We start from the raw sequence: 15,730 nt of genomic DNA on the forward strand, positions 1-15,730 counted from the left end.
CCCCAGACAAAATAGAGAAGGCAGAGGCCAAGTTCCCTTTCCTGGGGGCAGTGCTGAGGCTGGGGTGCAGCAGGAGCCCTTTTGGGGTGGGCTGGGGTTAAACCAAACCCCCCTCCCCATGCACTCAGCCTCCATGGGGGACAGAGGAAGGGACAAAGCAGCCCTCAGGTGACCCCAGCCCCTCTCCTCACTGATGTGCTCCCACAGTGACAGGGTGAGACAGACACCAGGGACAGGTGACACAGGCACTGGGGACATGGCTGTCCCAGCTGGACAGAGGGTCGTTGGCTTTCTGCTTTTTGCTTTTTTTTTTCTTGTTTTGCCCTTTTTTAGAGCTCCTTCCACCTCCCAAACCTCCCCCAGGGTGGGCAATGCTGGTGCCCGGGTCGGCCCCGAAGAGGAGGCAGATGTCATCTCTGGGAGATGCAGTCCCTGGAAGGTGCCATCCTTGGGAGATCCCATCCCCTGGAGATGTCAGAGCCCATCCCACTGCCAGGCTTGGTGGTCCCGGTGCTGTTCCAGCACATCCTGATGTCACCAGCAAGGTGCAGGCATGCCCTGGAACGGTGGTGATGAGCTGGATGTCAGCAACGCTTCCTGGCCCCTGGATTTTTGGGGAGGCTGGAGAGTATGTGCAGGATTTGGGGGGGCTCCAGCGGTGCTGCTTTGCGGCTGAAAGCAGGGATTTCCTCGATGCCCCCAGGAGAGTCGCCGTGGTTCCCAAGACACACACACTTTGTCCTCTGTCTCTCCCAGGCAGAGGTGGGGGGGTTCCCAGGGGATTCCCAAATCGCTGCCTCAACCAGTCCTGGGCAGTGGGAACAGCACAGGAGGGGGTCCAAGCTCACGGTGATGGGGGGTGCAAAAACTCCCCACTTTGGGGCAAAAGGAAGCAGGGCTGTCCCCTGGTGTCCCCGGCGTCTCGAGGGCCACCCTGGCACGGGGGGTGGCAGGAGGGGACGCGGACAAGGCACAGTCTGGTGTCCCCGCGGGGGCGGCCGGGCCGGGGGGTGGCCGGGGCGGGGGTCAATCGGCGGTGGTGGCAGCGGTGGTCCCTAAACGTCCTCGTCCTCGCTGGCCTTGCTCCAGCGGTGGCAGCAGTTGGCCGTGATGCCCAGCAGGAAGTTGGTGGCCACCGAGGCGATGGAGACGACGAAGCCGACGAAGGCGATGAAGAGATAGTCGTCGAGGGTCAGCGTCAGGTGGCAGGCCTGGAAGCTCTCCTCCGTCAGCGACAGCAGCGGGGCCCCCGCCACCTCGGGGGGAGCCCAGCACTCCGCCTGCTGTGAATCTGCAGGATGGAAGGATGGAGATGGCGTCAGCCTGGCCGCCAGCCCCCGTGCGGGACGGGGCGCGGGGGTCCCGGCAGCACCTACCCGAGGAGCAGCGCTGGATGCGGCCCCGCAGCCACTTGAGGAGCGGCTCCATGGCGCAGCCGCAGAGCCAGGGGTTGCCCCCCAGGCGCAGCCCCACGAGGCCGGGCAGCCCCTCCAGGGCGTCGAGGCTGAGGGCGGCCAGGCCGCCGTAGCTGAGGTCCAGCTCCCGCAGCTGGGCCAGGCCGCGGAAGGCCTGCGGGTGGACGCGGCGTAGCCCCGGGTTGTGGCTGAGGTCGAGGCGCAGCAGCGCGCTGGCCTCGCGGAACATGTCCGCGGGCACCAGGCTGAAGTTGTTGTAGCTCAGGTCCAGGTGCGCCAGGCGCCGGGCGCCGCGGAACAGCCCGGCCGGCAGCGCCGCCAGCGAGTTGTTGCGCAGGTCGAGGGCACGCAGCTGCCCGTAGCAGCCCAGGTAGCCCGGCGGGATGCTGGCGATGCGGTTGTGGGCCAGGCTCAGGTTGCCGGTGTCCAGCGGCAGCTCGGGGGGCACGGAGAAGAGCCGCTGCCCGCTGCAGTCCACCGCCTGCCCGCGGCAGCTGCACAGCACCGGGCAGCCCGCGCCCGCCGCCGCCACCGCCGCCGCCGCCGCCAGCAGCCAGGGGCCCAGCAGCATGGCCTCGTGGCCGCGGCCCTCACGGGGCGCCGGGGGCCATCCCGCCCGCCCGCTCACGCCGAGGGCTGCCGGCGGCCGGCCGCGGGGCCGGGCTGGCGGCGGTCACGGCGACGTTCCCGGCATCCCGGCGGCATCCGGGGGGCAACGCCAACCCCTCCGGGGACACCGGCGGGGCCGGCGTCGGGCCGTCACCAGCCGCCTGCGAGGAAGAGCAGAGGGGGGAAGCCGTGCCGGCCGCACGTCCCGCCGGGGGGGCCGCCGCTGCTGCAGCCCGGCGTGGCCTCTGGGGCACCCACAGCCTCCCCGTGCCCCCCGGGCCAGGGTCACTCCTCCAAGCATCCCCCCGGGATTCCAGGCAGAAGAGGCCCCTCCAGACCTGCTGACCTTGGCCAACCCATCTTGGCTGGTGGTGGGCAGAGCAGAGATGCTGCTCCACGGCCCCCCGCCACCCCCCGCCAGTCCCCCGCCACCACGAGCTGAGCTCGGTGCCAGGGACATCCTCCCCGCCTCTCTCCCGGGGGAAGATCCCCATTCCCAGCACCCACCGGGGTCCCCCCAGGCCTGCCCTCGCCCCCCACCACCTGACCGTGTCTGCTCCATCCTCCCTCGCCCGCACCCCCAGCTCCATCCTCTCCCACCGGCCCACCTTACCCCGGTCACTCCCATCCCCACAGCGCCCCGACCCCTCCGGTGAGGCCGGGCTGCCCCGGGGTACTCACTGGCCAGGGAGGGAGCAGGGCCTGGCTCCCTGCGGTGATGTGGGGGTCCGGAGGGGCGATGTGGAGGGCTCCAGATGGGGATGGTGGGGTCTCCGGTGGCCGGCCACACCCCGGAGGCCGCCAAGTCGGGAGCTGGGCTTCGGCAGCGGCGGCCAAGGCTGCTGCGAGCCCGGCGATGGGAGCAGGTCTTTCCCCACCTCCTTCCTCCCCTCCTCCTCCTCGTCCTCCCTTGTCTCTCTCTTTCTCTGTCTCTTTTTTTTTTTCCTCTTTTTTTCCTTAGGGCCAGATACTGACGTGTCGGTGTCTCTTAGCAACTGCCTCCACATCTCTGAGCAACAGGAGAGCGGGATGCGGAGCCGCCGAGCCGGGGAGACAGCGGCGGGCGGAGGTGCCCCCGCCTCAGGGACGCCCTGCCCAGGCCGGGGGACCCGCACCCGCACGGCCCAGGCACCCGGCAGGGATGGAGCAGGAAGAGGGCTCCATCCTGCTCCCCTGCCCCGATCCCCAGCCCTCCCACTCTCTCCCAGCCCCGGGAAGCATCCTCGTGGGATGGGGTGAATCAGGGGTTCCCAGGCACTGAAAACAGAAACAGATGACGTGGCGGCAGAGGGGAGAAACAAGGCAGCCAGGATCTAAGGGGAGCTCTAGGATCCAAAGGGACTGCTGGAATTCAAGGGGCACTGTCACCCTTCTGTGCTCCTGCTGTGCTCACAGCCCTGGAAAATGCCTCAGGTTGACGTGGATTATTTTGCTTCATGCAAGCTTAAGCATTCCCTTCTCCGTTTGGAGGGACACAGTGGGGTCAGCCACCTGCCCCCTCCCACCTGAGAACAGCCCTTTGGGATCACAGGGATGCCCACGGTTTGCTCCTGGAATGGTGCAACACCATGGTTCCAGCATTTCTAGGAAGGAGGCACTTCCACATCCAGCCCGCCCACATCTAGGGGATCCCTGCTTGATTCTCTCTTGCTGATTTCATGGAGCTGCTCCTTTTTCCAGCTGGCACTGGAACCCGATGCCGGTGCTGGGGGGCCTTTTGCTCCCCACATCCCATGGGATGGATCCTCCCTGGTGCGGAGCTGGCAGACAGACGGCACAGCCGCCTCTCCTGGGGTGGCATTAACCAGCACTGCTCCCAGCTCCCTGCAAGCTCCTGGGAGCTCCTGGAGTGCGAGGCCTGGGCTCCCAGCGGGCTCCAGGAGCCGAGCAGAGCCAGCGGCAGCACAGACACCTCATTAGCGCTCAGCCCGGAGCCTGGCAGCGCATCCCTGCCAGCAGCTGTTGGCGCTGAGGGTTTTTTCCACTCCCCCACTGTTCTGGGCTCCACTGGCACCAAAGAAACTGGGAAATGGTCCTGACTGGGGCTGGGCTGCAGCAGAGCTCGTGTCCTCCTCACCCAAGCCCCTGTGGAGGTGGCCATGGGGACATGGTGCTTGTGGGGCATCGTCCCTGAGGAAGCTGGGGGACAAATGCTGCCCTCGGGGGTGGGAAGGAGCCTGGCCTGTCCTCCCCACCTTACCCATGAACTCCGTGCCTGATCCCATCCAAAAAGCATTCCTGGGACAAAAGGCCCCTTGGGTGAGCACTGGCTCTGGGACCAAGCACTCCCAGCCTCTTTCTGTGGAAGGAGTGGCAGGACAGCACCAGGGATTCTGGCTCCATAAATCTACCTTACAGCCAGAGCCTTTTCTGTTTCAATCCATCCCTGCTCCTGTCAATCCATGTGCACTCAGGCTTGGGAAAGGAAGAAAGAAGGAGTGGGATGGCTGCAGCTCTGCTGCTGAGGGTGGGGGGGTGGGTCAAAGCTGCCACACTGACAAATCCCTGGGGAACCATCCCCTTCCTCACCATTCCCAAATCAACCCAGCTCCTGCTCAAGACAGGCTGTCCCATTGATCCTGCCACAACAGGATCCAGAGCTGAGCCTGGGCTTCCTTTTCCCATTAGAAAAAAAAAGGGTAAGGAGGCATTAGCCACTGCTTAAATTGTCCAGGGAGATTTTTCCAACAGCAGGAAGAAGATTCTGGCTCAGACTAAGATGAGTGCACAGGAATTGTTGAAGAAAAAGTAAGCAGATAATTAAGACAGTATAGATAAATACATAAATACAGTAAATATATAAAAAAGGGTTACAAAAACATTATCCCTTCAATGATTTAAAAACTTGATCTTCCTTAAAGCAATTTCCAAGCTTCCTTGTGCAAGGGAATATCCTAAGTGAATAGGAAATGAGGCAGACTAGGAAATGGCTCTGGTTGCAGATCAGCAACTGTGATTTCTGCAAGGCACAAGCAACAGTCACCAAGGTACGGGGAAGGAGACACACCCAGTGAGCGCTGGACTTGAATAAACAACTTTATTTCTGTACAAAAGAAGAATACAAAGTTAAAATTGTCAATACAGGGCAAGTACAACACAGAGCCTAGAAACCACCTTGGTTCAGCTCTGGAAGGAGCAGGAGGGGCCACAGGAGGGGCCGGGCGGGGAGTGCCACACGGCCGAGCTGGTGCGCTTGAAGTAGCGGGGTTTGCTCTTGTAGAAGATGTCCTCCAGCTTGGGGCTGGGGATGGCCCCGAACAGCGCGTCCAGGTCCACCGGGTGGTAGTACTGGTGCACGATGGCCTGCTGGAGCTGCGCCCCTGCAGGAACAAGGGGAACAGCACACGGCTGCAGGCCCGCGGGACCGGCACTCCTCTGCCCCTCTGAGAGCCACCGGCCGGGCAGGAGCGGTGGGACAGCTCCCACCGCCACCACACCCTGCTTCTCCTCAGGAGCTGGGGCTGTGCCCCTTTTCAGAGGGCTCTGGTTTCACCTGAGCCCATGAGAGCTCACAGGAAGCAGCGCTGATCCCCTCAGCACACAGAGCTGGGAGCTGCCAGAGGCGCACACACTCCTGGACTGCGCTCTGGGATGGCTCCAAGCAAGGCTGGAAAGCTCCAGGGCAGGAGGGAAAGGAAGCCAGCCCAGAGCTGGCACCTACCATCAGCCCAGGCAGGGATGGGCTTCCGAGGGTTGCTCTCATCATCTGTGGAGTCGTCGCTGTTCAGATCCAGCCCGTAGCTGTTCTCATTGGCCGGGGGCGATGCTGGTTCCTGAGCACCCTCCAGGGACCCGAGGCAGGATGTGGAGAGGGATTTCTGAAACCACACAGAGAGCAGTGATGAGCAAGGGGAGCAGCACTTCCATGGCTGCAATGGCCACCAGAGCCCCAAAGTGCTCAAATCCTTAACCAACACAAAGCTGTCACTGGGCTCCGTGCCTTGACACCTGCTCTTAACACTCCCTCCCCTCCTGTTTTCTGTGGAAAAAACCTGGGAAAGGCACGCTGTGCATGTCCCAGCACTCAACTCTACATGTAAACCCTTCGGTTTTCCCTCACTGGAGCTCTGACACAGCCAGGACGGAGCCCACAGCAGATTCCCGACAGAGACAGCGCTGCATCCCAGCTCCGAGCAGCCTCTTCTGCCGCTCTGCCCATGGAAAAAGGCTCCGCATCTGCAGCTGGCACAAGCCTGGCTGCCCAGGGCCGCTCCCACCGGGACGTCGCCTCAGGCCCTGCTGCCCTCCCGTGGCCGCTTCCAGCATCTTTTCCACCTCCAGCCACTTGTTTTTCCAGCTGCTCCTCCGTGCCATGGCTGTGCCGCGGGGGCCAAGTAGCCACAGCAGGCAGGGGCCACCCGAGGGTTGTGCCGGGGCCAGGGCTCACCTTGACGGCTTTGTTCAGCCACGTCCCAGGGGCTGCTGGTGGAATGGGTTTTTTCTCCTCTCTCGGCTGCTGCTGACCGTCAGCCTCCTATAAGACACGGGAATGAAGTCATTCCTCACTCACACAGAACAAGCTCTGACACAGAGCTCTGTTCTCGGCAGCAGCTCTGGCAACATCCAGCCCTCAGTGCCTCTGTGGCTTCTTCTGCAGAAATAATCCCAAATCCAAGACTGCCAGATAAAGCCAAACCTGTCTCTGCTCAGGTCCAGCCTGGCTCTTTGGAGCCCACACTCACCCTCTCTGCTTGGAGCCAGACATTAAGAGCTGGGAAAAATGATTCTGGTGGCTCATATCTTTTCTCCAGCCCAGGCCCGAGAGGCAGCTTTTTGGAACTTTCTTTCCCCTAATAAAGAGGAAAAAAAAAAACCAAAAAAACACCTGCTGCAGTTTCTTTTTGACCCAAACCATTTCTCTGAGAGTTTCCCCTCCTGTGCTGCTCAGCCATTTTCTCCCGCCTGGAAAAGCTTTGCCAGACTCATTCTGGACCTGCTGCTGGCAGCACAGGAAGGATTCAGACCTTAAATTAAATTTATACAGCACAAAAGAGTCCAAGTGCCAGGGACTGAGGGAAGGAGTGCAGCAGGAGCCCACACAGGAGGAAGAATTGATCCTGAATAGGAAGAACCATTTGGGGCATTGATTTTTCACTAATGAAGCAATGAATTTAAGAGTAGAGAGTGAAAGCAAATGTTAATGTGATATTTCAAGACCAACAACCCTGACTTAAAGCCCCGGTGTTCTTTGTGTGAGTGCAAATGAAGTGACACAGAGCCATGTGGCACCCGAGGTTTGGGGGTCACATCCTTTGGGCACAATGAGGAAATGCGGCAGTAAAACATTAATAAATCTCTAATTTCCACTAGAGATTTCCTAAAATCTCTAATGGTGAGCCTTCTCACCATTGGTTTCAGGATCAGTGAATGCTCTTTGAGGTGTTCTTCCAAGTGCATTTTCATGAAACTGTCCCCATACCATGACAGGGCTGAGGGCTCACCTGCGAGCCAGGGAAGCCCCAGCCCTTGGCTTGCTCCTGCACAGCACCTCTGTACAATAAACATCATTAGTTTCCTTGTATTTGGTCCTCTAAACAACATCCCAGCAATGCAGCACTTGGAAAACACCTGATGCTGAGCCCAGCCTGTGTGCTGTGTGTAGAGAAGCTGCCCCCAGAACACTCCAACCCCACCTTGGTGGCCTTGCCAGCCAATGCTGCTGGCTCCTGCTGTACTTGGGGGGGCTTCTCCTTCCCTCGCTGCTTGGGATACCTGGGGGAAAAGAAAGGATTTAGAGAGGGAAGCATGCCTAGCTGTCCCTCACCCTCTCACAGCCTCCTGCTCCTGCTCCCCAACCTCCAGGCAGCACCAGAGTCCAGGTGCAACATCACATTTACACCCACTGCTTCCCCACAGCCATGGCCAATTCCCTTCTCCAGGACAGGCACCAGCTCACACCTCTCCTTCGCTTGTCCCAGCTGTTTCTGCTCCAGAAGGTTCTTCAGTTCCAAAACTGTTTTCCCTCTTTCCTTCACTTCATCCTCTCTTCTTTTCTCCAGTGGTTCTTGCTGCTCATTTTCCTCCTGAAGAAACAAGAGGAAAACCCTGCAAGGCTCCAGCAGTTGGAATGTTTCTCCCTTGTGTCCCAACCCAACATCAGGTGCCTGGACAGAAATCTGGCAGCCCAGACCCCAAAATCCCTGCAGAAGCAGGCAGTGACCTGTCCCTATCCCATCAGCCACACCAATACAGCAGGTCCCTGCTGTCCCTGTCCTTTTCCATGTGCAGGAGGGGCCTGAGTTGCTCTTACCCCTCTCAGGGCTTTCTGCTTCCGTGTTTCTGCTTCCCCGTGTTTCTTGGACCCTTTCCTCTTGCTCCGCTCCTCTGCCACCTTCTCTTCCCTCACCTGTGAGGTGTGCAACTGGGAAAGCCAAACCTGTCAGCTCCAGTGCTCCAAGGACACACTTCACAGCCTTAGAGGGAGGTCTGCAGCTTGGGATATCCCAGATCCTAAGGAGACTGAGGACCCAGCAGTGGGTCCACTCAGGGTTTGGGAAGGGATGAAAGGAATATGACTCCTTGTTTTCCAAAGCTGACCTTTCCAAAGGTCCCTTCAGTCCAGCCCAAAATGAGCAGCCAGGCTTCACCTAGAGGCTGCTCAGGCTCTGGGCCCTCAGGCACAGCTCCCTCAGCCCTTCACAGCCATTACACAGCACTGGCACGTGGCTGCCAGGCCAGCCTGCCCCCCAAAAAGGGCCAGGTTAGGCTCTGAAACCCAAACCTGACCCAAACACACCCCCTCTACTGAGTCACACACTCCAGTCCAAGCACGTGGCCAGGTGAGGCTGTCACCTGCAGGGCTGTGCCGCATTCCCTGAATGCAGAGCGGCATGAACAGGGCCTGTCCCGACAGGAATGTGCAGAGGGATGGAGAACAAAAGCCTCCCCTAGTCAGAAGGAATCCTGGCATGCATGGAGCTTGTCAGGGCCCGCTCACAGCTTGTGGTCTCACAGCTCTCAGAGAGGCCCAAAGCCCACTCAGCCTTCTCACCTTCTCATCACTCTGCAGGATCTTCTGCTCCATTCGCTTTTTCTTCTTTTCCTCCATCTGTTCCGCACGCTCTCGTGCCTGCAGGGCCTTCCTCAGGCGCTCTTCCCTCTTCCTGGGCAGCGTGGGCAAGAGGGGCCCGTCAGCCCTGCCTGCTCCCAAAGTGCTCATTCCAAGTGGGAAGGACAAGACAAGTCTGTGCTGACCAAGGAAAGAGCAGGGGGAAAGGAGGCCAACTCACTGCTTCATTTCTGCCTGACGCTGTCTCTTCTCCTCCTCCACTTTCTTCTTCCTCTGTTCCTCAGCCTCCTGCTTCTTCCGGAGGTTCTCCAGTCTCTGCCTCTCCTTCTCCTGAAGGGAGAAGAGCTCAGACTGTACCAGGTGCTGGGGGCTGTATCTCCCCTCAGGCAGCCTGGTACACACAGTCACTGTTGGAGTCATTCACCTGGACACTAGGATAGGGAGACAACACATATTTGGCAACAGGGATTATCCAATGCAAGCAGAGGTACAGAAGGAACAACTTCAGTCCTTCAGCTGCGGAGAATATCTTTAGAAAAGAACAGCACACCCCTGCTGTAGGTAACCATCTGTCCCAGGAGCCAGGAAAATGGTGGAGAGGCAGCACAGTGCAGCCTGGCTCAGAGGCCAGAAGCTCCCAGCTGTCCCCAGTCCCAGGAGAACACACCTGCACAGAGATCCTGTCACCTCACCACTGGTGTGGCCAGAGGGCTGCTGGACATCGACGTGAGGGGAGAGTGTGGTCAGCGTGTCAGCCCCATGGATAAGGGGCCATACTTACAACAAAGTCTCCCTGCAGAGAAAGGGCATAAAAACACAATTAAAAGTCTAGAATTAACACCAGAACTCCCCTTCCCAGCACATGCAGCCCATTCTCCTCCCACCCCTCAGACATGACGCACCTTCAGGTGGGACCGGGTGGGAGTCTTGCGCTTGATCAAGTCCTTGATGCCACCCCCTTGTCCCTGCAGGAAGTTCTTCAGTGGCCTGACAGCCTGAGGAGAGAGAGGGAGGGAGCTCAAGGCCTGCCTGGCACAGGAGGCACAGGGCTATGGCACCACTCACCTTGCTGGCCGGAGAGGGGGATGCTGGAGCCTGGTTTGCCAAGGTCTTGTGCTTCTCATCCAAAGGGGAAAGGACCCGGCCCCCTGTCTGCTGCCCGTGCCACAGGACACCCAGGGCTTGCTTGCAGCCTTTCATCCTGGTGGCATCAGCAGGAGGGACATGAAGTGGCTGGCACACTCCCCAGAGGGATTTACTGGCTATTACATCTTTCTCCCAAAACCTCCCCAGCAACACATAGTGAGGAGACACATCAGGTATTCCAGGAGTCAGGTCAGGTATTCCAGACACCCACACAGACAAAAACAACCAGGTCAGTCACTTGCACCTCAGGAGCCCTTGAAGTCACCTCCCAGCTCTGACCTAACTGTGCTAGGGCACCTCTGCTGGTTTGTGCAGGACCTTGGGTGCTCCTCCCTATGCCAGACCCAAACAAGGCTCCAAAAGCCACAAAAGACTTTCAAGACACAGGATCTGGCCAAAGGAGATTTCAGAGCTACTGGGATTTGGGAGAGGAAGGCAGGGAAAGAAGCCCCCTACCCTTTTTAGCACAAATGACTTAAAATGCTAAACCTGAGTCCTTCCAGACCCCTGGCTCATCCCTGCTCCTTGCAGTGTCTCCTACCACATGCGGGAGGAACTCTCCAGGGGCTTGGTACAGTGGGGCCGTTCCTGGCTCTTCTGGGGTTCACTCCTGGGATTTACATGGCTTCCTGTGGAGAAACCTGCAGTCAGTGCTACGTGTGAGGCATCCAACTCCCTCCAGGGACTGTTTCCTCCATTCCAGCCCCAGCTACTTATCACATCCTGTAGTTCACAGGGAACAAAACACCCCACCCCAACTCCTTCTTGCTCAGAGGCACAGAAAATAATCAGGACCTCTAAATCTTCACATAATGCAACCACAGAGGGAAAGGACATGACACTGTGGAAGACTCCAGCTCCAGGAGCTCCTTCCCAAATGTCCCCACTCGTTGCACAGACTGAAGCTGGACAGGGCAGTGTTTGTCTCACAGCTTGGACACATTTACATGTCCTTGTCCACCTGATCCCTCACCTCTTCAGGAGGTCCAAACTTTACCTGAAAAACTTCCTTGACTGGTCAGAAGTGGCTCAGTTTCAACATAAACCCTTTATTTCCCAGGAATACTCCCACTGACCCCGAGGTGTGTGTATTCTCAGGGTTTCATGCAAGGAAAGCAAGACCACCCAGAAGTTACCTGCAGCATTCCCTGCCTGCTGCTCCAGAGGGGACAGGTGCTGTGCAGGAGGGCTGGCAGCTCGGGGACTTGTGCTTGGAACGAGGACATCTCCAGGAGCCTGCAGGGAAAGAGGACAAGCATTCCCTTAGCACAGCTGCTCCAAAGAACAAGGCTAGCAGGGACCTGCTGCCCTGGAAAAGCCAGCTGCTAGCTCAGGTGGGGTCTGCTTCCCTCCCAGTGAGGGCTGTGCTGACTCATTTTGGGACATCAGCCATGTCCCCACATCCAGTGACAATCTCAGCGAAGGTGCTGACTCAGCAAGAAGGCATCCATACAGTCTGAGGTTGTTCCTTGGAACTCACCTTCTCCCTCGGGGAATTTGGCTCCAGCTCAGGCCTGTGAAGGAAAAGCTATTTTAATAATTTAAATTCTCTCTGAAGGCGAGTTATAGGTGATGGAAGCAGTGTATGGGACTCCAAGGAAGGGGCAGGTTCCTAAGCACATCCAGAGGCTGTTCCAACCAAGCACATCAAGGCTGGGCTGTAAATTCCTCTGAGGGACTGTCCCACTGTGCTGCTGAACACCCCCTAACCACCTTGGGCCCCAGGAGCAGGAAAGAGGGGACTCTTGACAGCCTTGGGCTGTCCCTTTCCCAGAGCAGACCTGACTGGCCACCAGCATTGCAGGGCTAGTGGCAGCCAGGAATTCCAGGAACCCCAGGACACACCATCAGCCACCCCAGTGAAGGACCTAATCTCACTGTGCCTGAACAGCACAACCTGAAATCTCATCCAGCCCCAGGTGACAACAACATCTGAGCAGTCCCTGACAAAGTCTGGGACAGAAAAGCCACCCAGAGCGTCCTCACAGGGAATGCTGGCATCCCTTCCCACCTGCCTTACATGGCAGCCTCACCTTGTGCCACTGGTCACATCTTCTTCCACAAAAGCCTCCAAGGAGCTCTGACCTGCAGAGGAAAGCACAAGTAGAGCTGGGATTTCACTCCCAGGCTCCCAACAGCCACAGGGTGCACATGGAAGAGCTCAGGCTTCCTCCCAGGAACATGGATTGCTCTGCTTTCCCCACCAGCACCACACCTCCCTCGAGTGCCACTGAATCTGGAGTGGGCTGGGGAGGCAGAGCACTGAGGCAGCAGCTCTGCTGCCTGCAGCCTGCTCCAGCTGCCTCTGTCACAGCCAGCATTCCCAGGCCATTGGCTGCAGCTCCTGCCTCCCTGCACGCTCTGGTGCAGGGATCCAGGGGGTTTGGGCTGATTCCAGGCTCATTCCACCCCCCCATCACACCCCTTCGCTCCAAGTGTTATAACAAATGCCTGGATACAGTGTGACTCAAGGCTGACAAAGCTGAATTCCAGAGGCCTCCATGCTCCACCATAGCCTGTTTGCCTGCAGCAGCAATGGTTTTGGAAAGCCCAAAGAGCCAAACCGTGTCAGGAGCAGCAGGAATAGCTGATACAAGGGATTTGGAGCTACTGGGAATAGCCTGGGCTCCACGACCCCCATTCCTCTGGTGACACAGCTAGTTTGAGTCTCTTCTATGCTTGCCCAAAAAGCATTTGAGCTCCTCTGCCCACTGCAGCCTAACTTCAGGGCTGCACTTTCAGCCTTATTGATTTTTTGGAGAGCTGGCAGATGCCATAAATTAAAGTTCTTCCCCAGGGAATGCAGCAGTCTCTCCCAATCCAAAGGCACACATGGCTGGAACCAGCCTGGCCACGCGCTCCCTTCCCCAGTTGTGCTTTTTACCCATTCCCAAACTACGTACCCCAACTCCCCCTGCCCCCCAGCCTTCCCCTGCTGCAGCAACACCCTGGCTTGAAGCTGCACCCCAGGATCCCACAAAGACAGGAGACTTGGGGGGAGCTGGAGGCAGGGATGAGCAGCTCCACACCGCTCCAATCCCTCATGGAAGCAGTGCAGGGACTCACAGCTCACTCTGCTGGAGGCCGAGGAGGATTCTCGAGCCGCTGCTTTCCTGGCCCTGCTGATGGATCTCCGGATCATGTTCTCCCTCCTGCTGGCCAGGGAGCACTTTTCTGCCAGGGAAGCCCTATGGCTCTTGCGGGGGGCACCCAGCCCGCTCCGATGGCACGTCCTGGATTTCTGTGCCACACTTTTACTGGGGGAGTCCTGGAAGAGCAGTGCCTCGAGGCCCTGAGAAGATCCATCTCCTTGGAGTGCAGCAGGACCACCATTCTGAGCAGCCTTGGGAGTGGAGGTGCTGGCTCTCCTGGGGTCCTGCTCCCCATCCCTTCCTGGCTGTTCAGCTGGGATCCCAGGGATGTCCTGGAGCTCAGCTGCTACATCCACCTCAGGCAGCTGCTCCCCCAAAACTGCTAGAGGGGCTGCATCACCCCCAGCAGCAGCCTGAGGACAATCCAGATCTGCCATGGGAACACGTGCTTCCTCAGGCTGCTTCCTGGGCAGAGCTGGGAGCTGGGGTGTGATGCCAGCCTGAGATCCTGGAGCACAGCCGGGCATGGACACATCCTGCCCCTCACATCCAGTGCTCTGGGGCTGCTCCTGGCTCTGGCACTGCTGGGAGTTCAGGCTGGAAGACTGCAGCTTGACACCACTCCTCCTTCTGGATAACCTTAAGGGAAAAGAATTTTGAAGGAAACTATGAAGGAGTTGTCCACTGCCAAGCAAGTTTTGGAGAGAAAAGCAGATGGGGTAAAAGTGAAGCTGCAGCTGCTTCTGCACTCCACCATTTCCCCTCACAGCCCATCCTATCCCTGGGGAGAGGCACACGGACACAGCCCAGATGGGAGCTCACACACAAGGGCTGTGCCACACGGACAGTCAGGGGTGGAGAAGTGGCAGTGGGAAAGGTGCATCCAGCCCTACATCAAGAGCTGGCTTTAAACCCTGCCCTGGGAGCAGCACATGGCAGAGGACAGCCCCTACAGAGGGACACACAGCATGTCACCTTCCTGGTGACATCAGCAGCTCTTCCCAAACCAAGTCTAAAGGAGGGAAAACACCAACAGGAGTTAGCTGGGCTGCCCCCCTGGAGGAGGCATGACCTGAGCACCCAGAGCAGGGCCTGGAGCTCTCCCTGCTCCGATCCGCAGTGCTGTTTTTCCTGCTCTCCCTGCACACACACAAACCTCCCACGCTCCCGCTATTCCTGCTGCTCTCCCCACCCTCCATGTCTGCTTCCTAACAGTCTCCCACCTCTAACTCTTCCTCCTGTGGGCTTCTCACCATAGTCAGCACGATTTTAGTGCCCTAAAACACCAATGGATCAGCTTTGGGCAGCTTTAAAAGTGGCGTGGGCTCTAAGCAAATCACTTGGAACTTCCACTTCAGTCCCTCCATAAACCCTTGGAGCCTCCCTGCCTGCCAACTCAGACATGGTGCTGGCAACACATCCCTTTCCCAAGTTTTCCAGGCACTGACGCAGAGGCTTAGGGAGCGAACACCAGGAGCAGCAACCTGAGCCCAAAAGAAGAACCCAGTGAGACAAAACACAAATGTAAACAGACAAGAAAATAGAATGTTTATTATTCTTCAACTATAACCAGAAAAAAATAGCGAAGGAAAGTGGCCAACTTTATCCCAAACTCTCACCAGAATCAAACAGTGAGCAATCCCAACGTGCCCCTTTGATAACTCAGGGAACACAGGCACTGTTTTGTTTCATCCAAACACCATGAGGCTGAGCCAGAGCAAGCTGACCCACCTACCTCCTCCTGCTCAGCTCCTTGTTTTCCTCTCTCATCCAGGAGGACTGCCTTTTCCTGAGCTTCCTCCTCTGTGACGGCGTTTTGGGCAAGAGCATGGGTTCATCCTTGAAGCTGCTGTGGGGCAGAAGAGGCAGAGCACAGATTGCTTCCCCCACTGGCCACATCAAACCCCTCACACCCAGCTGGTGTGGCACAGCGGGGTCCCCTCAGGGCAGCCCTTACCTCTTGAGCATCCTCATGCCCTGCTCCTCCACCTCCCGCAGCCAGGCCAGGTGCTTGTGCTGGGCGTCGGAGAGGAAGCGGGACAGCCTCTGCCCGCACACTTCCAGCAGCTGCTGGGGACCCTCCGCCATTGCCTCGCCTAGGACATAGAGAAAGAGAACGGGGTAATGATGGGGGTGGGGGGGACGTGGGAAACGACGTGGGAAAGAGAGACGCAGGCACCGGGGGGAGTATGAACGCAGACCGGGGCTTAGGTATTAGGGGACCCCTCCCAAACTCCCCAGACCCTCAAGAGCACTCGCTCGGCGCCCGACCAGAGCCACCCCTCCAGCCGCTGCCACCGCCTCGTCCGCTCGCCACACCCTCACAACGTGGCCCAGCCCTTCGCACCCCGACGTTATACCGGGCCTCCGCCAATCACAGCGCATCCCCCTCAATTGCCGGAGTTTTATTGGTTGATTTGCTTGTCCGTCACCCTCAGCTATTAAAAGGAGTCGCCTAT

General features: G+C 58.5%; 2 protein-coding genes across 2 annotated transcripts; both read right to left on the reverse strand.

Annotated features, from left to right (window-relative positions):
• Positions 1-314: 314 nt before the first annotated feature.
• On the reverse strand, positions 315-3,164 carry LRRC55 (leucine rich repeat containing 55). Its single transcript, XM_071428141.1, has 3 exons — positions 2,706-3,164; positions 1,377-2,185; positions 315-1,291 (listed from the first exon to the last, which is right to left on the reverse strand). The coding sequence occupies exons 2-3, from the start codon at positions 1,984-1,986 to the stop codon at positions 1,056-1,058; spliced, it is 846 nt and encodes a 281-aa protein (XP_071284242.1). The 5' UTR covers positions 1,987-2,185; positions 2,706-3,164; the 3' UTR covers positions 315-1,055.
• A 1,878-nt stretch (positions 3,165-5,042) lies between these two features.
• On the reverse strand, positions 5,043-15,585 carry LOC139590482 (inner centromere protein-like). Its single transcript, XM_071428142.1, has 20 exons — positions 15,229-15,585; positions 15,007-15,120; positions 13,246-13,910; positions 12,213-12,264; positions 11,660-11,693; positions 11,316-11,415; positions 10,721-10,808; positions 10,099-10,234; positions 9,936-10,028; positions 9,815-9,826; positions 9,458-9,535; positions 9,254-9,363; positions 9,016-9,127; positions 8,275-8,385; positions 7,923-8,047; positions 7,658-7,736; positions 6,707-6,814; positions 6,412-6,498; positions 5,686-5,842; positions 5,043-5,344 (listed from the first exon to the last, which is right to left on the reverse strand). Exons 1-20 carry the CDS (start codon positions 15,357-15,359, stop codon positions 5,145-5,147), a joined length of 2,592 nt encoding a protein of 863 aa, XP_071284243.1. The 5' UTR covers positions 15,360-15,585; the 3' UTR covers positions 5,043-5,144.
• Positions 15,586-15,730: the final 145 nt, after the last annotated feature.

The sequence above is a fragment of the Agelaius tricolor genome, unplaced genomic scaffold (assembly GCF_023055355.1).
Source record: "Agelaius tricolor isolate 1412-34295 unplaced genomic scaffold, bAgeTri1.0.p SCAF_5, whole genome shotgun sequence".
Taxonomy (NCBI): Eukaryota; Metazoa; Chordata; class Aves; order Passeriformes; family Icteridae; genus Agelaius; species Agelaius tricolor.

What these genes read in the sequence shown, in the direction of transcription:
- LRRC55 (XM_071428141.1), bottom strand. Translation starts at nt 1,986, where the DNA reads ATGCTGCTGGGCCCCTGGCTGCTGGCGGCGGCGGCGGCGGTGGCGGCG. An exon ending in CATCCAGCGCTGCTCCTCGG is followed by an intron (nt 1,292 to 1,376) that starts GTAGGTGCTGCC and finishes TCCATCCTGCAG; the next exon opens with ATTCACAGCAGGCGGAGTGC.
- LOC139590482 (XM_071428142.1), bottom strand. Translation starts at nt 15,359, where the DNA reads ATGGCGGAGGGTCCCCAGCAGCTGCTGGAAGTGTGCGGGCAGAGGCTG. An exon ending in CAAATTCCCCGAGGGAGAAG is followed by an intron (nt 11,416 to 11,659) that starts GTGAGTTCCAAG and finishes CTTTCCCTGCAG; the next exon opens with GCTCCTGGAGATGTCCTCGT. An exon ending in CTCCCTATCCTAGTGTCCAG is followed by an intron (nt 9,364 to 9,457) that starts GTGAATGACTCC and finishes TTCTCCCTTCAG; the next exon opens with GAGAAGGAGAGGCAGAGACT.